We start from the raw sequence: 27,081 nt of genomic DNA, 5'->3' as shown, positions 1-27,081 counted from the left end.
AGAGACGATGGAGAATTGGATTGGAGGTGGCCTTGTGCGTTATTATTCATTTTCATTTCTTACTCGACATTGCTCTTCTACTTTCTGGCGTCAGCTTGCAACAATTTTTATTCTGAAATTCTTGCCCGGCCTGATGGGATGGATAGAAAGCCATTCTTGCGATCTGTGCAGCCATAACTTGCCAGTTGCCACCAGTTCGTCGACTATTACATAATAGGGAAATCAATTGTTTCAATATTAAACAAAAATTTTAAGTGAACCAAAGAAAATTCAGCAAAAGACAGGAAGAATCAGAGAAAGCATGTTAAGCTGAAACATGGGGCATTGGAACAGAGTCTGAACAGTATGGTTCGACCACATTTACTGATTTACAGTCACCAAGAAACTCAAAAAGAAAAATGTATTGCTGCACTTGCAGGAAGCCACTGAGGCTATTATTCAGCTAAGGGAATGTCCCAAAATTTGCAACTACACAATTGTGCCCCAAATTGCAATCCATTCCAGAAACGCTTATGACAGACCCATGACTTTGCCAGTGGCTGTGTCGACGTCGATTTCGTAGAAGCAGGGCCTTGTAGGAAGACCAGGCATTGTGCTCATGGTGCCAACCAGTGGGTAGATGAAACCGGCTCCAATGCTGGCCCTCACATCCCTGATAGGAAGCACGAAGCCAGACGGCGCGCCCTTCATGGATGGAACATGCGAAAACGAGTACTGAGTTTTCGCCATGCATATTGGGAGGTTTGAGAAGCCTTGCTTGGTATACATTTCAATCTGCTTCTCCGCCTGCACGGAAGTCAGTCAGTCAGCAGAATAAAGCAGAATGTTATGTGTTCAGTGTATCTGTCTAATGCCATTCCCACAGCATGTTCATCAGTGTCAAAAGCATGAACATCAGGGGATTCCTCTTTCAGTGTGAAATGAAAGGCATGGGAGAAAGATAGTAGATACAATCTCAAACACAGTAATCAGAATAGGAGGTAGTAGCAAGGATACCTGTTCAGAGTATTCAACGCCGCTAGCACCATAGAACTTAGCTATTGACTCAATCTTCTCCTTTATGCCAGATTCTAAAGGATACAAAAATTTCAGAGGGTCTGCCTGGCTCTCACATGCCCGTTGAACCGCGAGTCCAAGATCAACCTGAAAACAAGTTAAATGGTAGAACAGACATCAGTTTAATGCTGACGATTTCAACCTTCACACTCTTCGTAGATGGAAGAAATAAGCACAGAATTCCCATTAAAACAATATGCTAGACAATAATGGAGAAATAAAATAAGAGATGCATGGGCGTCACATATCATAACACTGTCCACAGTTTATAACTTAAGCAAACTGGAAAACCTGCCAGGAGCACAATTATTTTGAGGCAAATTTTTGCTAGGCATGAAAGAGCAAAGTCACAAAGTTTGTAAACATAATTAGGTAAAACATAAGTACCAGAACACAATTTACTGATTCACAATCAAACATTGCCCATAAAGAGTGGAAGATTTAGTTAAAAAATAGGTCAAGATGTATAGACATGACTGGATTAATAATTAATGCAATGACAGAAAACTAACCGCTCCTTTACCACCATGCGCATGGTGAGTGCAGACAACAGCATCAAAAGCACCAGCAGCCAAAGACGCATTTCGCACCACGTCCATTTCTGCTTCAGTATCTGATGCAAACTTGTTGATTGCAACTACAACATTAACTCCATAACTCTTTGTGTTTGCGATATGTTTAGCAAGATTGACGCATCCAGCTTCAACAAGAGCCACATTTTCACTCACATATGCATGATCCAAAGGCTTCCCAGCCACAACATCAGGGCCCCCACCATGCATTTTAAGAGCTCTAATTGTGGCCACAATAATAGCACACTGAGGCATTAATCCACTATATCTACACTTTATATCCATGAATTTCTCAGTTCCAATATCAGAACCAAAACCTGCCTCTGTAACTACATATCCACCCTTCCCAACCAACTTCAGTGCAATTTTATCAGCAACTATCGAAGAGTTTCCATGAGCAATATTAGCAAAAGGTCCAGCGTGCACTAACACAGGAGTGCCTTCAAGAGTTTGCATGAGCGTTGGATGGATGGCATCTTTCATTAGGACAGTCAAGGCACCCCCAACACCAAGATCATCAGCAGTAATAGGCTCACCTGCCTTGCTGTTCCCTATCACCATTCTTCCAAGCCTTTCCCTCATGTCAGCAAGGGAAGTTGTAAGAGCTAATACGGCCATTATCTCACTAGCTACAGCTATGTCAAAGCCTGTTTCTCTCACCATACCTTTTTCATCAGGGCCTTGTCCAATAGTGATTTTTCTCAGGAACCGGTCATTTACATCCATGACCCGTCTCCAAGTAATGGATTCAGGGTCTATGTCAAGTCTTGCAAAGCGTCTAACTTCATCTGGAGTAAGCTCATTAGGATCTGTCTTTGAGATTCCAAGCTTTATCAGGCGTCTGAGCATTACATCAGCAAAGCGCCTCTTTCCTTCTTTGTTTGGCGGACATAGTCTATTGAACAGCGCTTTGTCTGATTGTGAAGCCTCATGGAAAATCCTTGTATCGATAGCAGCAGCAAGAAGATTGTTTGCAGCTGTAATTGCATGGATATCTCCTGTAAGATGAAGATTGAACTCATCCATGGGTATGACTTGGCTGTAGCCACCTCCAGCAGCACCCCCCTTGATTCCAAAAGTAGGCCCTTGTGATGGTTGACGGAGGCAAGTGACAACCTATAATAGCAACATTAATATTGAGTAAAGTAGTAAAGCATATCAATAACATAATATATACTCTATAAAAAAATAAACATAATATGTACATCGATATGTCAATCGTTTCAATATGCTCTGGAATGCATAATATACTCTATGTATCAGTATCAACATTCGCCACTTATACTACGTTCATGATGGTTAGAGACATATAAAGAACCATGCAGTCTATCATGACTGTTACAAGAAACAAATAAAGTCATCCCAGACCCCCAGAACAGAGCATTGTATCAAGTATTTAAACATTAGGATTTTGTTTTTCCTGAAAATTGCTTGGTGAGAGAGAATTTATCAACATGACTCTTGCAGGCAAATATAAATAAACACAGAGAGTTCAGTTCTACCATGGAGTTCTGACAATGCACCAATGAAGATTTGATATTAATAAGTTTGACAAATAAATCAAACCAAACTGACAGAATTCTTGATTCCACTAGACCACTGCAGAATTTAAAAAGGACAGTGCCTGCATCCAATATACAGGTGCTAGTGTGCTACTACGACAGCATAAAAAGACTTAAATCTAATCAACAAAGCTCACAGGCTGATACTATTGTGCCAAGCAAACTGATTGTTTACCTCAACACCAATCACAAACTTTATCTATAACCAATAAGTAACCAAGATACCCTGTCGATTATAGAACAAGCGAAAGTGGCATGGAAAGCCTCTCACCTTTTTATCAAGAAACGCACCCAGCGCCTGGCACAGCCCAACGGTGGTGGTCGACTTGCCCTCCCCGAGCGGCGTCGGCGTGATGCCGCCGACCACCACGTAGTACCCATCCTGCTGCCCTTTCAACTCATCAAGAACAGACAGCAACACCTGCAAAAAAGAACAAGCGAAAAAAAAAATCATCAACAAATCGCATCGCATCGCGCGACAACCCAATCCGCATCTTTGGAAGCGGCGCACGCACCTTGGCCTTGTACTTGCCGTAGAGATCGAAGTGCTCGGGGCGCAGGCCGAGCTCCGCGGCGATGTCGGCGATGGGGAGCGGCGAGACGGCGTTGGCGATGTCGATGTCCGCCGGCACCGGCGACGCCACGTCCAGCCTCCGGATCGTCGGGCTCGGCTTCGGCGTCGTCATCGGCACCACCAGCGGCGGCGGCAGCGGCGGCGCGACGGCGGCGCTGGATCTCACACGCAGCGAGCGGTGGTGGTGGTTCGAGTGCGAGAGCGGCGGATGCGAGACGACTGAATGGCAATTGTTTATTGCCGCACGACGACGATGGCATTTGATAATCGAGGATAAAGATTTCGGATAATTGGTTGGTGGGACAGACACATCCATGACGCAAACACCTCCCCCAAATAATACAGCCACAAAACCCCTCAAATATCCCACCTTTTTCACTTCAAGATTACCAAGAACCCTCAAATTCCTAACCTTTTTCACTGCAAGATATTTGGGGCCAACACCAAGAAACACTTCTCACTGTACTGAGCTTTATACCCTTCCTGTGCAGCCCCAATTCTTCGGGAGTTGTGGATCTGGGTTTTGGGAGGATGGCAGGGGTTTTGGCTGCTCTTATCTTGGATTGGTTGGATGGAAAATGGACTGCAATCCACAGGAGAAGATAAGGGTTTTTTGTGTGGAGATGCGGATGTGAGCGATGATGATGTTGTTGCTGGGTTGCAAACGGTGATGCGTGCACAAGATTGGGGCTTTTGAAAGAGCCAAGTGTGTGCTCTTTTTATAGGTGATTTTGCTTGAGATTTTGGGAACAGTTCATGAACATTGCATGTGAAAAAACTCTACTGGCGTGCACGTAATGCAGTGGGTGAAAAGAAAAAAAAAAGGAACTTTTTTCCCTTTCTCTTCTTGTCTTCGTTGAACATTGCTGTAAGCCTGTAACTGCATTGGAGTTGATATGATCAGTGAGCTGTAGGACACATCATCTCTGGATTTTGCTGTGACAAAAAGAGGATCTCATGTCCCAACCACACTCAAGAAAAAGCAAGTAATGGGACGAACAATCTGGTAGAGAGTGGTCCAAACCACGTCCGTTTTGCTTGGTTTGTAAGCGTGATTCCCTTGGATTTTGAGGTTTTGGGGAGGTCAATTCCCCTGGGTTTTGAAGGGTTTAGGGGTTCATTCACGAGGGCATTGAGGCAGATAAGAAATGCTAGCCAACCATGCTCCATGCATAGGGAGACGCCTTCTTTTTCTAATCCTGGATTAGGGATGCCATGGTCCATGGCATGCATTACCAGACGAGTTGGTCAACTCATGCCGTTTGATCCGGGCGATTTGGATCTTGGGACAATGAGGCCCGTTGGTTTACTCTGAATTTTTTCCTTGGTGAAGCCCAACTGAAAAGTTAGGCCTAACAGTTTGATCTGACGTTCGATGGGCTGTTCTACTTCTATCCCACCGATAAGGGCTAAGAAACATAAAGAACCATTTATTTAAATTTGTTAATAAAATTCAAAATAGAAGTTTCAGAAATATCATTGTACTATCTGAGAATTAAGCCTCACGAATCAACAACATACGGCAATCTTTTTTTTTATCTCCCAACGTTCTCGATGGTACTGAGCAAATTGAGCCAATGTAAAATGTTACAGTACCATTAACAAAAATAACAACCAAAATTCACTATGTAGTATTGACATGCATACAAATCAAACGAAATGAATCGGATCAAAGAATGGTGAACATCCAGCAAGCAACAGGAGCAATATATCATCCATTTTAGCTCCGCGTACTTGTCGCAACAAATCAATTCAAACACTGGCACCTCTCCTCTCTCAATCCTTCTTCCGGCCATCGACGACGGCCACCACGGGCGACGGCTCCCCGCCGGCGGGCATGTCGGAGAGCGCGGCGAGCATGCGGCGGACGGCGCTGACGGAGCGCGCCGGCCGCCGCGGGGCGCCGCCGCCCTGCAGGCTCTGGGCCCTGGAGAAGACGTCCGACGACTGCGCGAGGATGAGGTACACCAGCGCCTGCACCAGCACGAACACCCACATCTTCACCAGCGCCTCGTGCGAGCTCGCCGCCGCCTCCATTGCCGGACACACTCTTCTTCTCGAGCTCCGGTGACACAAACGTACGCAACAAGTGCGAGAGCAGATCAATCAACTTATCAACCGAATCTTCGATCTTCTTCTGCTGCTGCTGCTGCTGATGCTTGTGTGATTGATTTGTGTGGGGGAGGATCGGATTGAAGCTTTATATATATAGACGTCGATCGACGACGTACGGTCGCCGGGTTTGACCGTGGCCGGAGGCCGGAGGCGAGCGTTCAGAGTGTGCAGAGATGCTTCCAAGGCGATGGCGAGTTGAAGTGTTCGACGTGCGCACGAGTTCGCATTGGTGCGCGTCGTCGTCACGCGTTCGGTGAAAAAGTATATCGAGTTTGGCGCGGCCGTCACGGGTGAACTCGCTACGTGAGCCGGTGGTGGTTGTTTCGCGGGTCAATGGTCCTCCCTGTCACTGGGATTAGAATGCAGGGGAAAAATACTACTCCATCCGTAATATTTGACGCCGTTGATTTTTTAAACATGTTTGATCGTTCATTTTATTAATTTTTTTATTAATTCTTTTTCTATCCTTTGATTCATTGTTAAATATATTTTTATGTATACATATATTTTTACATATTTAAAGAGAAATTTGAATAAGACGAACGGTCAAACATATTTAAAAAAGTTAACTACGTCGAATATTTAGAGACGGAGGAAGTACCTTTTTGGCATATATGTTTATTTTTTAAATTTGTTTGACTGTTCGTATAAAAAATAAACAAATGTATAAGACATGCTGAAGGGTACTTTTGGTGTAGTAGATCTAATGTTACTCTTTTCACTTTACTTATAACTAAGTGAATAAATATTTTTGTTAAACTCTGAGAGAAAAAGTCAACAATATCGTAGTTTACAAAATCGTCTGTAATTGTCCAAGCAACTTTATATAGTGCACAATTGTTTTCACATATCTATGAATGTACCCCCTCAATATATACTCAAAGAGATGAAAACCACGATTAAATCTTGACATCACTAAAATCCTATTGAAAAAGGCGTTGTGGAGACTAGATAATTAATAGTCTTTTAAGTGGCCTGCTACTTTCTTCGATTGGCCAGCCACTATCTCCAAACGTTGACAACATGCTAAAGAAATGGAAACCATAGTCAAATCCTAGCATCATTAAAATCCTATTGAAAAGGTATTGTCAAGCTCGGACAACTGATAGCGATTTTCAGTGACCTGCCACTGTATCCAAACTTCATTAGCAATCGGCAGTAGAAACGCAATGGCAAAGCCTGGTTTGCCTCCTAATCAATATGGGAGCTGGCTTGGACATATGTGCAATATCTGTAGATATAGATGGCCATGTGGGCTGCCCGGCACGGCACGGCCTAGGCCCGGCCATGCCTGGGCTGAGGCTTGTCGGGCCGGCACGGCCCGACCGATGCACCGGGCCATGCCGTACCAGTCCACGTGCCACGCCCAGGCACGGCCCAACATGCGTCGGGCCGTGCCAGGCCGGCCCGAAGGCACGATGGGTCATCGTGCTTTTCCTCAGAATAAGTCTCATTTTCCTCCCTCCTATCGGGCTGTGACATATATATAGCTAAAAATAGTCTATTTTACCTCCCTCTTCTTTGGGCTGTGGTATATAAATAGCTAAATAAGTCTATTTAAGGTCCCTATTCTTTGGACAATGACATTTATATGTCTATTTTTAGTCCCTACACTTTATGTGGCGGGCCTGGCCTGCCGGCCCATCGTGCCGTGTCGGATCAGCCCAGCGTGCTGGTAGGGAGGCCCAGACACGGCCCGTCGGTCGAGCCGGGCCGGCACGGGCCCAACCCAAGTCGGGCCATGCTGTGCTTGGGCCAGACCAAAAAGCCATGCCGTGGGCCGAGCCTTCGGGTCTTATGGCCATCTATATCCGTAGACCGTAGTCATTGGGGTTTAAAACCTATTGGATTGGAGTCATGCATGCACATGCATGCCTCCAATTTTATAATGGTTGATTGAGGAATAAATAAATGGGCTGGTACCTTGTCAACTTATCTTTGGTAAACACATCTTAACGGGGAAAAAAGTTATTGGTCATTTCCTAAAAACTGTGAAATAATTTACTGATCGATCAATTTGTTTATTTTAGACGTACGGTTTGATTCCTCGAACCGAACTTCCCATAAGCAAATGATTAAGCAAAATAGCTTTTTCCATTTGCCTCTAGAGCTCAACGTTTTTATTTAGAGAGGTTCATCCGTGCTGGGAATTGATTACGACCGTTGATCGTCTCTAATCCAATGCATCAGGATAAAAGGTATGATGGAAAAGGTACTTAAAAGGTGAACCAGGTATAGAAGGTAAAAGGTTAAAATGGTAATTGATTTTCATGGTTTATTTGTACCATTAAGGGCAAATACATACAAACAACTTTTACCTACCTGTTCACGTCCGTTTCCTGATCCCTCGATCTCGGGTTGAGTTTAGTAGAGGCTGCAACTGATTAATCACCGATTAGTCGGATGAGATTAGCATGCACCGGCATGGTGCTTAATTAGTTTCTCAACGTGGCTGATCTGCGTAATTAAATGCTCAACAATTAGCCACAAAATATCTTCTTCGATCATATGCTAGCAGCTTAGAAATTAAGCGCATCAATTTCGCAAGGAATCAATTACTCCAATCTTTTCAATTCCATTTAACAGCTTCACAACAATGAATCAATGCTTCAGCGTTCTGTAATCATCAGCAATGGCCAGAGTCCAGCAGCAGCAGCAACAACAACATTACGCAACATTCAACAACAATCAGATCAACCGCCGTACGCCCTATGCACCGGCGCTCAGCATCAGCACAGGATGCCACTGGCCAGCGGATGGGTACGGGGGTTGAGGAATTACTAATCTACCCTAGTTAACAATATTTTTTATTTCTAAATTATCCTTTCAGAATCAACGGTTGATATTAATTGACTTAGGAGGTACCCAGGTACCTCCCAAGCATTGTAAAACCCCTCATTAATTTATTTATCATTGCTGCACACAGTCACTTACGCGGTTACACGTGCAGTGAAAAGTAAAAGCTAAGTACGAGTAGGACACAAAACTTTCCGTGTCGTTGCTGAGTCAGCTGGGATCTGATCCAAATCAAAATAGATCAGAGGTGTTTGGTAGAATAACTTTCAAAGCTCCAACCAAGACAAAATACTGTTAGTAAATGATAGTTTCCTTTATTTGTATGGTCAGGTTTCTTTGAAGTTTGAATTCGATTCCCGTCGAAATAACTTACGAAATGTTTGCAAGTGGTAGAACCAAAAATGATCTAGGGGCAGGGCGTTGATTTAGGAGATCCAAGGTCAAAGACAACATTTTGATGTGTACTTAACTCATGAGATAGTGATAGGTGCATCATATGCTCGTAGAGTCGGGCCTAGACGACCCAAACTGTGAGCTTAACTCATGAGCTGCAGATTTACCTGCGTTCGAGAAAAAAAGCTGCAGATTTACCTGCATATCAGCAATGTAGGAGTAACAACGAATGCTTAGCCTCACTAATCAAAGAAAGAATCCGTATTTCTTGACAAATCGTAATAATCCCATCTCCAAATCTGTTTAATCACAGACTGTTGACTGACCTTAGGTTGTGTTTAGATCCAAACTTTGAATCCAAACTTTCAACTTTTTCCATCACATCAACTTGTCATAAACACATAATTTTTCAGTCACATCGTACCAATTTCAACCCAAACTTACAACTTTAAAAGGAACTAAACACAGCCTCAATATAGCAATTGGTATTTGTAATTTGTGCCTGTCACCAGTCACGACTCAATCAGTGTGTTGCTGCCGCTGACGGCTGATTTCCATGTAATTAAGCAACCTGCGGCAAATCCTCCTGATCCGGCGTTCTCCCGGCAGAGACCGCCGCCGGTGATCGGTCGCAGTCGTCGTCGTCGGCGGCGGCGATGGCACGGCCTCTTGGTCGGTCTCCGTCGGCGGCGACCATGGCGGCGCGGTCTCCTCAGTACGCATCGGGACGCTGCGGCGGCAGACCGGGCAGGTGTTTCGCAGCGACAGCCACTGCGCGATGCAGTGGGCGTGGTACAGGTGGCCGCACGGGAGCCTGGACGCCGGCGACGCGAGCTGGAGGGCGTCGGTGCAGACGGCGCAGGCCGCCGCCGCCGCCGCGTCGTCGGAGACGGTGACAGTGATCACCGTGGCCAGCGCCGGTCGAGACGACGATGGGCCTGACACGAAGGAGGAGTCGTGGATGGAAGACGTCGGTGGACCACCGGCGTGCGGCGGCGTGTCAGGATCGGAGGAGATGAAGTAATCCGAGGAGAGAAACGGCGGCGGCGGAGGAGGAGGCGGCAGCAGCAGCAGCTCAGTGGAGAAGGACGACGACGACGACGAGGGTTCCCGCCGTAGCAGCGGCGGCGGCGGCGGCAGTAGCTCTGTGGAAAAGGACGATGACGACGGCGAGGCTACGCGCCGCCGGAGTAGTGGCTTTGCCGGAAGCGTCGGCAGCGGCGGGGGTGGAGGCGGCGGCAGTTCCAGCTCTGTGGAGACGAACGATGACGACGACGATACGCGGGAGAGTGGCAGATGCGGCATCGCCGTGGCCGAGGAAGACGGCGACGAGGGGTGGTCGTACTGGCCAAAGAAGTAATCCCATGTCTCTAAGTCCGGGAATGGCGGCGGCGGCGGCGGAGGCGGCGGCGAGCGGCTGGCCATGGCGGCGGAGGTGGACATGGTGGTTTTCCACTTGTATATCAGGGGATCGATCTCGTTGGCTTTGGTAAACTGTTTTAGCAGCCAGTGGTCCACCCGTTTATAGTATGTCATCTAAATAGTTATAAAAGATATTAAAAATATATAAATAAGATAGATCAATATGTAATATATATCAATCGTAAAATTTAACTTCTACAGTAATCTATAGAAGTTGCTGTAGAAGTTGAATTTGAATTTGTATATTTGTGGAGTAATATATTATATATTAATCTATCTTATCAAATTTTTTGAAAATTTTTCGTAACCATCTAGTTGACATAAAATAAATTGGTGGACGTCCACTTGAGTTAGAATCCTCTCCCCGTTGGCTTTTGCTTTGCTTTTTCTCTTGCGCGTTGTGCTGCTGCTGCTGACGATACGGGTGACTGGTTCGCGCCCTTTTTTTTTTCTCTCCCGCGTTTTTGTGACTTAATCACGAAGAACTTCGACGTGAATGGCCAATCAAAAGTTAATCCCACTTAATTAGTTACGTGTACTTACATGGTTGATGGGTGCACTTGTAATTAACCTCTAGAATATGATACTGCCCATATGAATGGATAATGATTGTACTACTACTACCTGAATCTTGGAGTAGAGTTATGAAAATACAGTAACACATTTAACAGTTTAACACCGGCAGTGACGAGTTAGTTATCTTTTTCCGAGGATCACCTAGAAGGCAACGTATAAGGTGAAAACTAGGTTCCTGTGCAAACTTGGAAACTCTCAATTAAGACCACAGGATGCTCATCCGATGGCTAGGGACAGAGGTGGGCTAATTTTACACTTTACCACCCGCCATTAGCCAGACTAATCATGTTTTTTTTGCAAATCACCCCACCCAATTTTACAATTAACGACCATCGCTTCGTCTGGTCGTTTCGTCTGGCAACGCCGCCGCCGCCGCCCTAGTCGCCGCTCCCTCGCCTGGCCGCGAACGCAGTGGCGCCCAGCCGGCTCGACGCCGTCGCTGGCCCGCCGAGTGCGCCGCACGCCGTCGTTTCGTGAGTCACCGCCGACCTCACCCGCGATTTGCCGCCGCCGCCCGCCCGCGAGTCGCCGACCTCGCCATCAGCCGTTGCCCGCCCGCCACCGTGATGGAGTCCGGCGCGCGCGACGCCATGGAGTCGCATTTCGGCGTTGGCAGCGGCAGCCCTTCATGCCATCGTTAGTTTCTACTATAAGACTTTCATCTTAACTTTGATAGAAATTAATCTGATTGCTAGCGTGCCTGCATGCAGTGGACGGTGAGCCTGTAGTCGTCGTTGATTCTACCTCTGTTGAGGCTGCTGCCTTGGATCATGTCATCATCACCGTCGACGCCGGAGTTGGAGCCCACCTTGAACATCCAAGCACACCACAACCAAAATCTTCTGTGAGTATAGCAGTAAGTTGCAAAGAATTCAGATCATATGCTCATAGGGTATTTGGCATGAGTGGCTAATGCATTTATTCTGGAACATTTGAATGAAATGTGCAGATACATTTCCTTTTCCATAGTAAACATGTCGAACTAGTTCTGCCTGATTTGTTGATCATACAATTTTACACTTCTATAGGTCTCTTGTACAAGTGACACATGCAACACACATTGGAAAGAACATTTGAAGCCTATGGTTGGAATGATCTTTGATACACTCACAGATGTGGAGAAATTTTACAAATCATATGCACATAAAGCTGGTTTCTCTGTTCGTGTTGGTCAGCACTAGAAGCAAAATGAGGAAATATTATTCAAGCGGTATTATTGTTCAAGGGAAGGGTACAGACAGGAGAGTGTAAAAAAAGTTAATGATGAATCCGGAAAAAAAAGAAAGTCACCAAATGTGATGGAAACTAGATGTGGCTGTGAAGCACATATTGTTGTCAAGCTTGGCAGTGACAAGAAGTATAGAATATCTTCAATGGTTGAGGAGCACAACCATGGTTTTGTGTCGCTAGATAAGAGGCATTTGCTAAGATCCAACCGTAATGTTAGTGAGAGGGCAAAGAGTACTTTGTTCAGTTGTCATAAGGCTAGCATTGGCACCTCACAGGCATATCGACTTCTCCATGTTAGTGAGGGTGGGTTTGAGAATGTTGGGTGCACGAAGAGGGATTTGCAAAACTATTACCGTGACCTTAGAACCAAAATCAAGGATGCAGATGCACAAATTTTTGTGGCACAACTTGAGCGAAAGAAGGAAGTAAATCCTGCCTTCTTTTATGACTTTATGGTGGATGAACAAGGACGACTTGTTCGTGTATTTTGGGCAGATGCTTTATGCAGGAAAAACTATAGTGTTTTTGGTGATGTGGTTTCAGTAGATTCAACATATACCACTAACCAGTATAACATGATTTTTGTGCCATTTACTGGAGTCAATCATCACTTGCAAAGTGTTTTCCTTGGGGCAGCATTCTTAGCAAATGAAAAGATCGAGTCATATGTATGGTTGTTTAAGACCTTTCTTAAGGCTATGCGTGGAGTAGCACCTCATCTAATCATCACAGATGAAGATATGAGCATGAAGGCTGCTATTGCTCAGATTCTACCAGATACAGCTCATAGACTTTGCATGTGGCATATAATGGAAAAGGTACCTGAGAAGGTCGGGCCCACCTTGAACAAGGATGAAAAGTTTTGGGATAGACTAAACAAGTGTGTTTGGGGCTTCGAGAATTCAGATGATTTTGAGTCGCAATGGAACTCTATCATAACAGATTTTGGACTCATGGGAAATGATTGGTTTTCCACAAGGTTTGCCATTCGCAAATCATGGATTCTGGTATACTTTATGGACATACCTCTAGCAGGAATCCTTAGGACTACATCATGATCGGAGAGTGCAAATTCTTTTTTTAACCGATTCATTCATAGAAAATTGACCTTTGTTGAGTTTTGGCTAAGATTTGACACAGCTTTGGAGTGCCAGCGCCAAGAGGAGTTGAAAGCCGACAATGCAAGTCTTCACACCACTCCTAAATTGATGACACCATGGGCCATGGAGAAGCAATGTAGTGTGATATATACACATGAAGTTTTCAGTAAATTTCAGGAAGAAATCGTAGCTGCAAGAGACCATTGCATTATTCAAGGTATTTCAGAGTGTGAAGATATAAAATTTGTCACCATCAGCAGCCTATCTGGAAAAGAGCGAGTGGTTCAGATGAATAAGTCAAACATGTTTGGTAGGTGCTCCTGTAAATTATATGAGTCCTATGGCATCCCGTGTCGTCATATCATACAAGTGCTTAGAGCCGAGAAACAAAATGAGATACCATCGATTTATCTTATAAAGAGATGGGAGAAAAGATGTAAAATGTGTGTATTGTATTTTTTTTTTATGTGGTTGTTTTGTTTCCTTCTCTATTCACCAATACTCCAACTTTCCTTTCCTTTTATGTTTGCCAGGGAACTATTATTTGATGATGAAGGAAACCTACTAGATGAAAAGCCTAAAGATCCTATGGAGGTGGCAATGCAGAAAAAGATTTCAGTTTCACGCAACAAGTTTGAAGATCTTATCCAAATGGCCAAGAATTCTGAACAAGGGATGGACTTTTTACATTCTAGTTTGTCCAACCTAGTAGAACCTCTCCAAAAGATCACGCCTGCTACGAGAGTTAATAAACAGGATGAGTATGAATCTTTCCTTGGTAGTAAAATTCCAAATGAAATCAATATACATCCACCAAATGATATCAAATCGAAAGGGAGATGCAAAAGAATTAGGAAGAGCAAGGAGAAGAAGGCTGGAAGTGGAAGTAAGGGTACAAGTAAACGGAAGTGTCGAAAGTGTAAGCAAGTAGTGGATCATGATGCACGCAATTGCCCAAACAATGTTGTTGGCTGATATTTCAAGTTCCTGTAACCTTTTAAGTTCAATTGAGCAAAGTAATATTGTAAACACTTTTTTTACTAGTGACATCATTCAGCTACCTCATGTTGATATGCATGTTTATAACCATGCAAGGCGCTTGACTAATCAAAAATTGGAAGCAGTGTTCAGAATTCTAACCAGTTTGATTTATATATGTTATGTCATCTGAGATATTATATAGGAATGAATTCCAAAGGTAAGTCATACAAAACAAGGTTTGTACCTCTGGCCGGCGCACTATTTAGAGGATGACAAAATAATGGGCTCTACCCCCTCTGTCGTAGACAAGGTGATACAGCTCTACAGCTCGTTGTCAGTTGCAGATACACAAAAAGAATATGAAGCATGGTAGCTATATAGGTGGCTTACCAACAGCTTGATTTTGGACAATGGGAGATGACCCAGACCGTAAAAGACCGGTGGGAAGCTCTAGCAAACATAGCAGGAGTTCCAAAAAAGGGACTGCGTACTCTCATCCTCCTTACCGTTTGGGAGATCTAAAAGGAGAGGAACCAACGAATCTTCAAGTATAATGAGGCCATGTCGTGTTTCCTTTTTGCCAAAATCGAGGAAGAGGTGCGGACATGGATAATGGCAGGAGCAAAACACTTACATGAACTTTTGCCATACACTATATAGTGTATAGAGCTTTTTCCTTTCCCTTGCCTCTAGGGGCTGTATTTTTCTACCACTATATTTAATGAAAAAGGCACATTCTCATGCTGTTTTCCCTTTAAAAAAAAGTTGCGGCTATACAGTTTGATGGTGGGTTACCATTAACCAGCTGCTATCGCGGCAATCGCGACGCTCAGTAACCGTGTAAAACCAGATAATTTCATAATCACGTGACATGAAGGGGTTAGCACGTGAGAAACTATAGAGTTCTGAATATCAGAGAAAATGTAGCATAATTCATATAAATCGTAGATAAAATTTGATTTTTTAAAAAGGAAAATGTATAGAATATAAAATATATAAATTATATTTGAACTGAAACAAAATTTACTGAACAATACGCCTGGTAATCTTTAGCACACCTCGGGCATAAGCTTAGTCGTCGTTGTTACCGTGCGGTAACTGGCGATACTGTGATTTGTGAACCCTAGCTAGTACTTCCTCCGTTTTACAATATAAGTCATTCTACCATTTCTCACATTTATATTGATGTTAGTGAATCTACATAGATATACGAGACTTTTTATCGTCCAGCAGAGAAGAGCGGTACCAAATTTGGTCCGTCGATCCAGGATGATCGGACGGCTGTCAAGCATCCGGTACCTAGCGGTAGGGCTGAAAACGGTACGGAAACTTTCCGGATTCCGGACCTATTTTCGAAAACGGAATTTGTCGGTCGGAATTTTTTCGGAATTTTTGGGAAACGGAAACGAATTCGGAAATATTTTCTCGGAAACGGAATCGAAAATGATAAGGGCAATTTCCGTCGGAACTCGGAATCGGTCGGAAACTTTCCGGAAATTTTTTCGGAATTCCCAGAAATTTTGTAACTAAAATACCCTAAATACCCTGGGTTCTTTTTTTAAGCACTTAATAGAGAATACCATGGTGTTTTGTTGTTATTTTCTTGAAAATATTTGTTATGCAAATCTAAAATTACATAAGAATATTTTTTTTCCTTCATTGGGATTTACCAACATCATTACTCTTTTAAATATAGATAATTTATTTTATAGATTGTGTTTTGTGATGTACTGTTAATACTTAATAATTGGACTTATATGATTGTGTTTTATGATGAATCGTTGACAGTTGAGATTTGAGAATTGGATTAATCAGTTTGAGGGGTTTTTTTATTCCGATAAATTTTCGTTACTGTATTTGCGTCGGTTCGTTTTCGCTCCGTTTTCGGTTTCGATAATATTCGATTCCATTTTTCGTATCCGGGGTTTCCGATTCCAATTCCAATTTTGAAAAAAAATATGAAAACGAAAACGATAAAGATGGTTTCCGTCCGTTTCCGTACCGTTTTCACCCCTGCCTAGCGGTACCAGGGCTCACCCCTCCCGGTACTAACCATCCGAAGGGTAAAACCGTAATTTTGTGTTTAGCCTCAAAGTTGTGCCCCTCTCGCTGGAATCCCGATTCGATGCGCTCGCCGGACCGTGCTCCCCTGCTCCTTCCCCTTCTCTTCTCGCAGCCAGGAGGAACGAACAGCCTCATCTCCCACCTCGACTCGACAACAGGAACTCAACCCGTCACCGGCATCCTCGCCGCACGGCGCTTCTCCCCGCCAAGCCAGTTAACAAAACAACATGTATTCATAGCAGTCGTATGTTTGACATTTCTTACTCGTCCATGCCGGAAGTGGAACCATCTGCCTTTTTTCTTTGCTTTTTTTTTCTTCTCGACTCATCCACGATGGAGCCATCTACCATTCTACCTTGATTTTTCCTCTCATCCTTCGTTTCTTGTCTTATTTTTTCTTCAACTTAGTTCATGGCGGAACAATCTGCCTTTTTTTTTCTCATCCTTCTTTTTTCCCTTTTTCTTTTCTCTACTCAGTCCATGGCGGAACCATCTGCACTGATTTTTCCTCTCACCCCTTTCAATCACGGTATCCTCTCATTATCACAAGATTTATGGCCTCCTCCATCCATGCTAGTCGGCATCGCGTAGAGCAACGAGCAGTTAATCGCCGGCGGCGACAGATCGAGAAATAACAACACAGCCACCGGGCACTAGCTGAATAAAGGTTGTGGCACTAGTAGTGGTACTATGGAAGAACACACAGGTGGCGCTGGCGGCAAGGAGTGGTGTCAGAGCAGATGCCGTCGAAGAACACTCACGCGGCGGCGTGCCGGCGGAAATTCGAGGACGATGGCGAATGAACAAGCAGTTCAGAAGCAGGGGCGCAGGGCAAATCGATTCTTTTTTTTTTCCCATCATGCCCCTTTTATTCAACGATTGGATTTTATTTGGTACCTAGCAGTACCAGTATCTGAAGATACTACTTGTTGGACCATAGAAATTCTCTAGATATATGCGTCTAGATTTATTAACATTAATATAAATTAATATAAATATGAGAAATACTAGAATGATTTACATTGTGAAATGGAGGGAGTACTTGCAAGAAGCATCTCTGCACACAAAAAAAAAATCACTTCACGGTTTCAACGCGTGGCAGAAAAGCGTTTAGTTCAAGCACGACCTGCTCAAAGGCTCAAAGACTCGGACAGTCCGACTCCTCAAAACAACAATTAAAGTAGGAGTAAGATGACTCGGATGGTTGTAGTCTGGAATCAGTAACCCACAAAAAAAAGGGTAGCAAAGTTGGCTGCATTACAGAAATTTGACGAAAATTTTTAGTGTACAAGAAAATTTGAAGCCAGAACATAAACTGCAGTAGAAACCCTTGCCATCTGGGGCATCTGCCTTTCGAAATGAGGATCGATATAGTTAGCTCCATTTACTCCCTCCGTCTCAAAATATAAGTATTTTTTCTATAAATATGGACAACTATATATCTAGATTCATAACCAAAAGTTGTTATATTTTAAAATAGAGGTAGTAGAAATAAAAAGGTATATAATTCAGCTCTCAATCGAGGATTTGAGGCAACAAAGTTCAAGAAAAACGAAATGTTAACCACACTAATCGAAGAACCCATTCTTGACAAATCACACACCAGGTTTGATCACAAATTACTTGCTGACTGGTCTCAATTGAAATCACCATTGCTGCGTCGTGTCGCCGCTGCATCGGTTCAGTTGACGCGGGTGGCTCGTTTCCGTGTAGCCAAGCAACCTGCGGCAGATTCTTCCGATCCAGCTCGCTCCCGGCAGAGACCGCGGCCGGTGGTCGTCGGTCGCCGTCGTCTCCGGACCATGAGGCGGCGGCGGCGATGGCGCGATCTCTTCTTCGTCTTCGTCTTCGTCTTCGTCGGTGTAGGCGGCGCCATGATCGGGGAACAACGGGACGCGGCGGCGGCAGACCGGGCAGGAGTTGCGCCGCGATAGCCACTGCACGAAGCAGTCGGCGTGGTACAGGTGGCCGCAGGGTAGCCGGCACGCGGTCGCCGCCGGCGGGAGGTCGTCGGTGCAGACGGCGCAGGCCACCGCGGTGTCGGAGCCGACGGTGACGCTCCTCAGCCCGGTCTGCTTTGCGACGGTCCATACGGTGGAGGAACGCGAGCTGAACAACGAGACGCACTCCAACGAGTCCACCGGCGACGGCGCCGTACGCGGAGTCCGAGTCGAGGGCGTCGCCGCCGGCGCCGGCAGGGAGAAAGAGCCGTCGTCGTCACCGCCGCCGCCGGCGGAGCGGTAGTTCGGGAGGTCCCTCTCGTCTTGAACAAGTACAGCGGGAACGGGGGCCTCTCGTACGTGGCCAGAGCGACGTGCTTGCGGCAGAAGTACGGGACAGCCATAGCCGACGAAGAGGTGGCGGCGTTCGTCGGCGGCGGAGGCGGCAGCTCGGACGAGGGCGGAGGCGGCGCCATCGTGACCGAGGAAGACGACGACGAGGTGCTCCGCCTCCTCTCGGCTCGCGCTATATCTATGCGTCGCGAGCAATGGACGCCGGAGCAGCACTGCCTCTTGCTGGCTTCCATTTGTATTTGTAATCTCTCACTCTCGTTGCTTGCTTTGCTTAGTGTGGCTGACTCTAGGCCACCTTTTTATTACTGGTGTTTCGCTTTAGTCCACCCTTCAACCAATATTTTCAATTTGAACCGGATAAGTTTACCATTATGTCATTTTGGACTACCCCTCAACTCTCTCATCCATCTGCCATGTTTAGTTCTAAAATAATTCTTCAAACTTCCAACTTTTCTATCACATCAAAACTTTCTTACACACACAAACTTCCAACTTTTTTATCACATCGTTCCAATTTCAATCAAACTTCTAATTTTGGTGTGAATTAGGTTTATTGATGAATATGAACTGGCGTACTCGAGGTCGTTCGTATGCATGAGAAGAGAGTCGGGGTAGTCCAAAGTGAAACAAATGTAAGATTACCCGGTTCAATGTTAAAACATTAGTTAAGGATGGCCCAAAGTGAAACACCGGTAATAAAAGATGATCCAAAGTGAAATTTACTTTTTTTTAATCTTTTCCGCGTCGGATAACGAACGTCCTCGCGCGCTTTTGTGACTTAACCGTGAAAAATTTCGGCGTGAGTGGACGAATAAAAGTAAAGCCTCTTGGTTACGTGAGTACTACACCTGTAATTAACCTCTTGGATATCGGAAATGCTGATGGGCGATCGATCGCTAGGGGGATTGGGTAGCGATCAATTCGCCCCCCCCCCTCCCTCCACCTGGTTTCCTTTTTTGGCACCGCATTATAAGTCAAAAGTTTATATACCCGTTTTAAATTTGAATTTGAATTATATCTGATTCAAATTTGAATTTGAATTCAAATATTTTCTATATATAGTATTTCTATACATCTAAAGTTTATACACCTAAAGTTTATAGATCCAAAGTTTATAAGTCAAAAGTTTACATACCCGATTCAAATTTGAATTTGAATTCAAATTTTTTATATATAGTATTTGTATACATAAATTTTTCTAACTTTTGTTTTTTTAAAAAAAATTTGTAGTATACTGTAGTAGGAAGAGAAGAAGGGGAGGAGGAAGGGGGAGAAGAGGGAGGGGAGTGCGGGTGATCACTGGGAGCGATCACCCGCGCATTAGCAGTCCCCCTTGGATATGGTACAACCTATGCATGACTGTTCCTAATAAGAGAGAAGAGACAAGACAGATATTGTGCGTAGTCTTACTAACCGCTACCTTCGTCCTATAAAAAAACAAATTTCTAATACCGTGACATCTCATCAGATTCACACTATTGTAATATGTCGTATAATGTACTAGGTTTATCTTTTATGGGATAGATGGAATATGCAAATTCACTCATAAAAAAGAGGAGATGAGATAGAAATATTGATGTTAAGTCTACCGATGATTGTTCGAATAAACACAATACAGATGTAGACACTCACAATGCACGCATACTTACCCCTATAAACACCTCCGAAAGATTGTTCGGTATATCTTGATATTGACGAAGTTAACACAGACGCCTCACAGTCAACATGTACATGCTCACAACATATGCGTATACCAAACTTTATAAGCACCTCTGAAAAATTGGTCCAGCATATATTAAGATTGATGAATCCGGTCCCGTTCTTTTCTCCAACAAGAGTTAGATGAAGATTAAGATTTTCGTGGCACGCTTTTCAAACTGCTAAACGCTATGTTTTGTGCGAAAACTTTATATATGAAAGTTGCTCTAAAATATCATATTAACCTATTTTCCAAGTTTGTAATAATTAAAACTCAATCAATCATACGTTAATACCACCTCGTTTTGCGTAAAAAAACTTAATTTTTATCTTCATCTTCAGAAGAAAAGAACACCATTGAAGTCACCATGGACATCTCGATGTCAACGTGCAAGAGCTCACAACGCACGCATACTCACATCTATAAGCACCTCTGAGAAACTGGTTAGGCATATCTTGAGATTAATGAACTCACTACGGACGCCTTATTGTCGATGGGTACAATCATCTATCATTGAAAGAATAATTAGCTGTAAATACGAACACATATGTTAAATCTAGAATTTAAACTTGGGTGAGCAAATTTCAGCATAAAAACCCTAATCAGTTAAGTTATACTCCCTCCGTCCCATAATATAAGGGATTTTGAGTTTTTACTTGCAATGTTTAACCACTCGTCTCATTCAAAAAATTTGTGCAAATATAAAAAACTAAAAGTTATGCTTAAAGTACTTTGGATAATAAAGTAAGTCACAAAGAAAATAAATAATAATTCTAAATTTTTTTGAATAAGACGAATGGTCAAACAGTATAAGAAAAACTCAAAATCCTTTATATGACAGGACGGAAAAAACTCAAAATCCTTTATAGGATGGGACTGAGGAAGTACTTACTTGGCATCTATCAAGGGTTGTTAGTGTTTATAAAAGGAGAATTTGTTGTATGAGAATGAGGAAAAAGAAAAAAAGACAATGAAAACAAATATTTGTGTTTATTAATGGCTGCGGCCTTTGTTGTTTGAAGAGTAGTACGAAAATAGTACTAGTCTCTAACCGACCTGTATTGCCTAGATCCCTCTGCCTTTTAACACTCAGGAACTGAACTGAAAATACAGGTAACACATACATTTAACACCGGTGGTGCTGGGTCCGTACTCTTTTTGGAGGACTACATGGAAGCTTGACGGCGTAGCATGCACGAGCTTTCATCAGGGATGACTCATACACGATTGACCCATGTCTTTTATTCGAAAAAATAGATCAAGAGATGTCACCATGCACAGATGCACTCTCCAGCACCAACGGAAGAAACGGGATCAAAGTTAATGGAATCCGTGGACGAGAAAGTTTCTGCTTTTTTTTTATTTGTTTGGAAGACCAGAAAGAAAGTTTCTGCCTCCTCAGCCACAATACGTTCACCCGATGGCAAAGAACAAGTGATCCCTCAAAAAAAAAAAAAGAACAAGCGATGAAAACCGCCACGCTTCGAACACGTGGCAGAAGTGCAGAACAAGTGTTTCCGTCCATCCGCGACGCAACCTGCCTCGAACCGAAAAGAAAAAAAGATCGGGCTCCACAGGTTATCAGGCAAGAGAACGTAGAACTATATCTGATGTACAAGCCGGCAGCCAGGTGCACAACATGAGCAACCCACAAAAGACAGCAAAGTAGGTTGAATTACTAGTACAAACTTGAAGAAAGAGTTGCAACCGTAATGCAAGCAGGTAAACTGCAGTCGAAGCCATTCAAATGAGCTGTGGTTTCTTCACATGATGAATATTTGTGTAACTGAACTCCCAATGTAGAAAATTTTGAGCGAAAGAACCGAGTCTATGTCTCCTTATGAAATTAAGATTGGCAGAAGGTTCCCACACCATGTGCAATCAGCACTCTTATATTGGACTCGAATAACTCACATTATGTGCAGACTTTTCGCACAGCCATTTTGAGATTGGAAACGAATGATACGGTTCATACAAACAAACGAATTATAGGCATCCTGAATTACTTAACAACAATTTTGATGACCAGATAAAGAACAGCAACTAGCAAAATGAGATTTTTCATTCTCCTGTAACCGAAGAATACAAACTGGTAAGGAGAAGCCCCCACACAATGCAACTCTAAAAAATCAGGGTGGAAAATGTGTGCATGAAATGTACACCAGTTCATCTAAAAGTGAAAACCAAAGTAAACTTACATCAATTTTGTACACTATAGTTGTTCAGAATGCATGGCAGCAAGCCTCCAACTTCATGGCATGCGTGGGCAAACTCTGCAGAAAAACCAAATAATCAACATAAACACTTCTACCATCGGGAAACACATATAAAATGAGGATAGTTGTATTGGCCCTAGAAGTTACCTTAAAGGGTGAATTCAACAGGAGGTTCAGGACAAATGAAAGTGGCAGACCATGCCTTTCAAATGACCAAATATCAATCAGCAGGGCTAAGGTGTACAAAAGAATGCCTCACAAACCCCAAACCAAAGAGTAAATCTAACTCCCTACTTTTTCCACATCAGGAACACATCTTCATTTGTTAGACGAAACACGACTGTAGTATTCAGTGAAGTCTAAGCGGAAGAGTAGGAATTTCAAATCAACATGCTGTTGCATAGGTAACTGAGCGATAAATGCATCAAGTGAAGAAGTATAATCTTTCGCGATGCTATCCAAATCTTCACCCATTTTCCGGAAAAGTTCCCCAGCCAGCTGAATCATGGCTTTCCTCCCACCATCCACCCATGAATCCACTTCCTTGGATTTAGCTTTTGCTTTTGATTTTGGCTTACCCTTTCCCCTGCAGTAAAAAAAAGAAGAGGTAAATCAAACAGCATATATGTAATAAGATGGAGAGAGATGGCATTGGTTAATTATGCAACAATCTAACCTCAGTTGCAACTCATATATCCGCTCAAACCACCGATCAGCATGGCTCCGGAATTGCAAAATGATGTCAAAAAGTGCAAAAAGATTCCTCAGAATTCCATGTGATCTCTCACCAAGGAGAGACTTCTCCACAATCGATGTGAGATACTTATCATGTGCCAACAGAAGATCATCTAAATCCTTTGCTGAATCCATTTCTTCTGAGAAACGAGCCCAGGAAACTTCCAGGACCTCAAACATAATGTAGTACTGGAAGTTGGTCACAAAGTGGTTCATTTCATTAAATAGAACTTGGCATTTGCGAAGAACTGAAACAAACTGAGACCTGATGTTTGTTCCCTCCTTGTAAAATGGAGATGAAACAATGCAGTTAGGCTTCATTGTCTTCCAGATTCCAGTCAATGAATGGTCTACACGCTTAAGCTTCCACAGGAAGTTAAAAATCTTGAGGTACCTCTTCATGACAGAAGCTGTGAATACCGTATCCAGAGGAACCCTAGCATCATACTCCAAGGAAAACACATCCCAGCCACGATCACCATCTCCATGATCCATCATCTTTACCTTTATGCGATCCAAGATGTCACGGTCATCATATTGAGCGTTAGATGCTCGGATCGCAGTCTCAAGCAACCCAGCCAAATGGAAGGAGCTAATCCTATTTGCTGGCTCTGACAACTCAGGGCCAACAACATCCATCAGATACTGGACGAAGTCACCCTGCCCAAGAAGCAAATACCTCTTAATCGCAAGACAATGATCTTTGAATCGATACCGCTTATGGATCACATCCATCAAATGCCGATCAATCCTCTTGGCTGCTTCAACCACTAGTGCCTCCAAAGCATCAATCTGCCCATAACCAAGCCCACCTCGACTAGTTGTGGTGCCAACACAGACAGCAGCCTCAGTAGCAGCATCTGCCCAACCATTATCATCACAGCAAACTTTAAGAAAGTTGATTGACTTCCCGGTTCTAAGAATCCTTTGCGCCAGTACTGGAGAAATGAAAGCTGGAAGCATATCAGACTGAAGAAGATAGCCCTCCTGCCACAGAGACTCAGCCTTGACTGGCTGCCCAACAATGAAGAATTCTGCAAACACATCCTCCAACTCCCCTTCTAACACCCAGCTTCGGACCATTTCAAACAGCGGTGAGCACACCCGCCGCAGCAAGCGGCCCATAAAATCCTGGAAGGTGGGATCCCCATGCTGTGCGTGCCCATGGATCGCACCAGCCATTGCGCCACCTCTCAAACCCCGGCATCCATCAACCAAAACCGCCATTAGGCGCATCCTCACCGCAGGCTCAGCTAGCCAAACTGCAAGACGCCGCAGAGAGAGGTAATTACCAGACACCCCTGAATCAGATCCAGGCGTAGGAATCGGATTCAGCGAGTAAGACTCGAGAACGGCGAGGAGCTTATAGTAATCAGAGAGCTCCTCCTGTAGAGCGGAGCAGAAGGCCTGAGCAACGGTGCCGACCTCGGTGGCAGCATCGGAGGGAGAGCGACTGATGTTGTCGGAGATGAACCCCCGCACCTTGCGGAACAGCCACCCCAGCTCGCATAGCTTGCGCACCAGGGTGCGCGTGGAGCGCGGCACGCGGACGCCGTCGGGGAGGTCGTACGCGTCGCTGCCCTTGTCGAACCGCACGTACCGGCCGTCGATCCCCTGGCACGCGTACAGCACGTCGCGCACGAGCGCCGCCTCCGACACCTCCGTCTCGTCGAGCACCAGCTCGGTGTACTCCCGCAGCGCGATCTCGCGGATGTTGTCGGGATCCTTGGAGACCAGCACCACGCCGCCGGGCGGGGCCCCGGGCGCCCGCGAGGCCGGCTTCCCCCCTGCCGCCGCCGCCGCCGCCGCCGCCCCCGAGCCCGCGGCGCGCGGGGGCGCGGCCGTGGGGAGGTTGGGAAGGCAGGACGCGGCGGCGGCGGCGCGGCGGTGGGAGGAGAGCGAGTCGAGCAGGTAGAGGAGCGGCCAGAGCGACGCCGGGCGCGACCTGGCGGAGAGCTTGGCGTGGAGGTCGGCGAAGGCGAGCGCGTCGTCGGGGCGGCCCGACGCGGCGAGGCGGCGCTTGACGGACTCCGCGAGCGCGTGCTCGTCGGGGAGGACGGCTGGCGCGAGGCGGCTCGAGAGCAGCCGGTGCGCGAACCGCAGCGCGCCCCCCGCATCCCTCCCGCCGCCGCCGGATTCGGCGGAGATGAGGCGGTGGACGAGCTCCTTGACGAGATCCTGGGTTTGGTGGTCGTCCATTGGAGGGGCTAGGGTTCGAGCAACCGATTCCACCGAGCGGGGGGGGGGGGGGGGTTTGGTTTGGGGGATTTTGCGGAGGGAGGCGAAGTGGTTTCGTTTCGTTTCTCTCTCCTCGTTTTGTAATTTTTCGGTTTTGGATTTGTGCTGAATTTGGTCGTAATTTTGGGCGGGGAGAGGAATCTTTTTTGAAAAAGGGTGAGGGTTGTGTGACTGCTAGGTGGGACCGGGAGTTTCGAGGTGGGGATGCGATTTTTTTTGGTGTGGCCCACTGTAGGTGGCGTGAATCGCAGAGAAAGCGAAGCCCGGGACCACCACCAGGTGGGACATTGGTTCCTCTTTTTGTGAGTTGTACTGCTGATGAGTGATGAGCAGAAATTTAAAATCGTCCGTGCACAGAATAAGCTCGGTTTGGATTAGAGATGATCGGGATCAACAAATAAAGTTGCATTTCAGCCCTACAAATTTCTCTCCAACATTTTATCAAATACGGAGGAGGATAGACTTCAAGCGGAATTAGGAAAACAGAAAAACAGACTTCAAGTGGAATTTGGAAAACAATTTTAAAAAATTTGATTATAAATTAAAATAAAACTCCTGCAAAGAAAAAGCTGGAACGGGATACACACGCCATACACCTGACAAGACCTCTCCTACTTCGAGCAAGTTAGCAGCATGTGTACAACTTCTCCTATTTCTCAACCCGTTCATGAGAAAAGAGATATGCACGAAACAAGTATGGGCTCCTTCGATTGCTAGCCCATGAATCAATTACAGCCTCGACAAGCTTTCACAATCATCTTAATCAAAGAAATCCTGCTTATACCACCAATCCGTGTTGGAGCCATCCTCTTTGGTTTGGACTATATCATATGTGAATGGTTACAACTAGTTGGTGTTGTTACTGGTTGCGCCTCCAATAGGCTCGCGGATGTGGGCGACTTTATGGTGCAAGGTGGATTGTATCCAATCCGTGTCGGGGGCAACTTCGTTAGCATGGCTGGCACCTTCTTGCGAAGGTAGCCGCACTAGTCGATGTTAGGGATAACCTCGTCGACATGCAATGTTGCAGTAAAGGAGTCGTTTTACGAGCGCATGTTGCTCTTGTCCTTCACCACTAGTCCCAATGTGCAACAGGATGCTTGCCAACAAGCTCAATGCTGCACGGCATTAACCAACATGCAGTGTCTTCGTTGGCTTCATACTTGTCTTGTGCTGATATCGGTAGACATGCTTCTTCACCGTGGTTCGATGATAAGGGAACTTGTTTCCGTCGTCCAAGAATGGTAGCAAAAGACCGGGGCATGCTTTTTACAAAATGGATGCATCGAGGCATCGATGAACTAGCGATGCTCAGTCATATGTATCTTGCTTGGTACCTCAATATCAATCAGATTCGGTACTTTTTATGCATATAGTATAAGACTTGATATTTATCGTGTTGTTTCGGAATGGTATCCCGTACAACAGCGTAAAAGCGAAAGAAAAATTAAAGTACCA

General features: G+C 44.9%; 5 protein-coding genes and 1 pseudogene across 5 annotated transcripts; 1 reads left to right on the top strand and 5 right to left on the bottom strand.

The window, feature by feature from the left end:
* Positions 1 to 279: 279 nt before the first annotated feature.
* Positions 280 to 4,450, bottom strand: LOC4347204 (formate--tetrahydrofolate ligase). Its single transcript, XM_015756624.2, has 5 exons — positions 3,706 to 4,450; positions 3,462 to 3,611; positions 1,569 to 2,744; positions 997 to 1,143; positions 280 to 786 (listed from the first exon to the last, which is right to left on the bottom strand). Exons 1-5 carry the CDS (start codon positions 4,078 to 4,080, stop codon positions 511 to 513), a joined length of 2,124 nt encoding a protein of 707 aa, XP_015612110.1. The 5' UTR covers positions 4,081 to 4,450; the 3' UTR covers positions 280 to 510.
* Positions 4,451 to 5,333: 883 nt separating this feature from the next.
* Positions 5,334 to 6,101, bottom strand: LOC107278616 (uncharacterized). The gene has a single exon (XM_015755916.3). The coding sequence runs from the start codon at positions 5,799 to 5,801 to the stop codon at positions 5,541 to 5,543; it is 261 nt and encodes an 86-aa protein (XP_015611402.1). The 5' UTR covers positions 5,802 to 6,101; the 3' UTR covers positions 5,334 to 5,540.
* A 3,231-nt stretch (positions 6,102 to 9,332) lies between these two features.
* LOC136351730 (uncharacterized) lies at positions 9,333 to 10,642 on the bottom strand. Its single transcript, XM_066304002.1, has one exon. The coding sequence runs from the start codon at positions 10,602 to 10,604 to the stop codon at positions 9,588 to 9,590; it is 1,017 nt and encodes a 338-aa protein (XP_066160099.1). The 5' UTR covers positions 10,605 to 10,642; the 3' UTR covers positions 9,333 to 9,587.
* A 990-nt stretch (positions 10,643 to 11,632) lies between these two features.
* LOC136351717 (protein FAR1-RELATED SEQUENCE 5-like) lies at positions 11,633 to 14,371 on the top strand (annotated as a pseudogene).
* Positions 14,372 to 18,077: 3,706 nt separating this feature from the next.
* On the bottom strand, positions 18,078 to 18,857 carry LOC112936350 (probable E3 ubiquitin-protein ligase ATL45). The gene is made up of 2 exons (XM_066303927.1): positions 18,742 to 18,857; positions 18,078 to 18,550 (listed from the first exon to the last, which is right to left on the bottom strand). Exons 1-2 carry the CDS (start codon positions 18,855 to 18,857, stop codon positions 18,088 to 18,090), a joined length of 579 nt encoding a protein of 192 aa, XP_066160024.1. The 3' UTR covers positions 18,078 to 18,087.
* A 3,621-nt stretch (positions 18,858 to 22,478) lies between these two features.
* On the bottom strand, positions 22,479 to 25,615 carry LOC4347202 (gamma-tubulin complex component 3). The gene is made up of 3 exons (XM_066304001.1): positions 23,327 to 25,615; positions 22,798 to 23,236; positions 22,479 to 22,707 (listed from the first exon to the last, which is right to left on the bottom strand). Exons 1-2 carry the CDS (start codon positions 25,582 to 25,584, stop codon positions 22,969 to 22,971), a joined length of 2,526 nt encoding a protein of 841 aa, XP_066160098.1. The 5' UTR covers positions 25,585 to 25,615; the 3' UTR covers positions 22,479 to 22,707; positions 22,798 to 22,968.
* Positions 25,616 to 27,081: the final 1,466 nt, after the last annotated feature.

This window comes from Oryza sativa, chromosome 9 (assembly GCF_034140825.1).
Source record: "Oryza sativa Japonica Group chromosome 9, ASM3414082v1".
In the NCBI taxonomy this organism is placed as follows: Eukaryota; Viridiplantae; Streptophyta; class Magnoliopsida; order Poales; family Poaceae; genus Oryza; species Oryza sativa.
This window is presented reverse-complemented; position numbering and strand designations above follow the sequence as displayed.

Coding starts and splice junctions, on each gene's coding strand:
- LOC4347202 (XM_066304001.1), bottom strand. CDS start 25,584: ATGGACGACCACCAAACCCAGGATCTCGTCAAGGAGCTCGTCCACCGC. Junction 23,237..23,326: donor ATATATGAGTTGCAACTGAG/GTTAGATTGTTG, acceptor TTTTTACTGCAG/GGGAAAGGGTAAGCCAAAAT.
- LOC136351730 (XM_066304002.1), bottom strand. CDS start 10,604: ATGACATACTATAAACGGGTGGACCACTGGCTGCTAAAACAGTTTACC.
- LOC4347204 (XM_015756624.2), bottom strand. CDS start 4,080: ATGGATGTGTCTGTCCCACCAACCAATTATCCGAAATCTTTATCCTCG. Junction 1,144..1,568: donor CGCATGGTGGTAAAGGAGCG/GTTAGTTTTCTG, acceptor ACTTGTTTTCAG/GTTGATCTTGGACTCGCGGT. Junction 787..996: donor GCGTTGAATACTCTGAACAG/GTATCCTTGCTA, acceptor ACTTCCGTGCAG/GCGGAGAAGCAGATTGAAAT.
- LOC107278616 (XM_015755916.3), bottom strand. CDS start 5,801: ATGGAGGCGGCGGCGAGCTCGCACGAGGCGCTGGTGAAGATGTGGGTG.
- LOC112936350 (XM_066303927.1), bottom strand. CDS start 18,857: ATGGCGCCGCCTCCGCCCTCGTCCGAGCTGCCGCCTCCGCCGCCGACG. Junction 18,551..18,741: donor AAGCACGTCGCTCTGGCCAC/GTACGAGAGGCC, acceptor CTCGTTGTTCAG/CTCGCGTTCCTCCACCGTAT.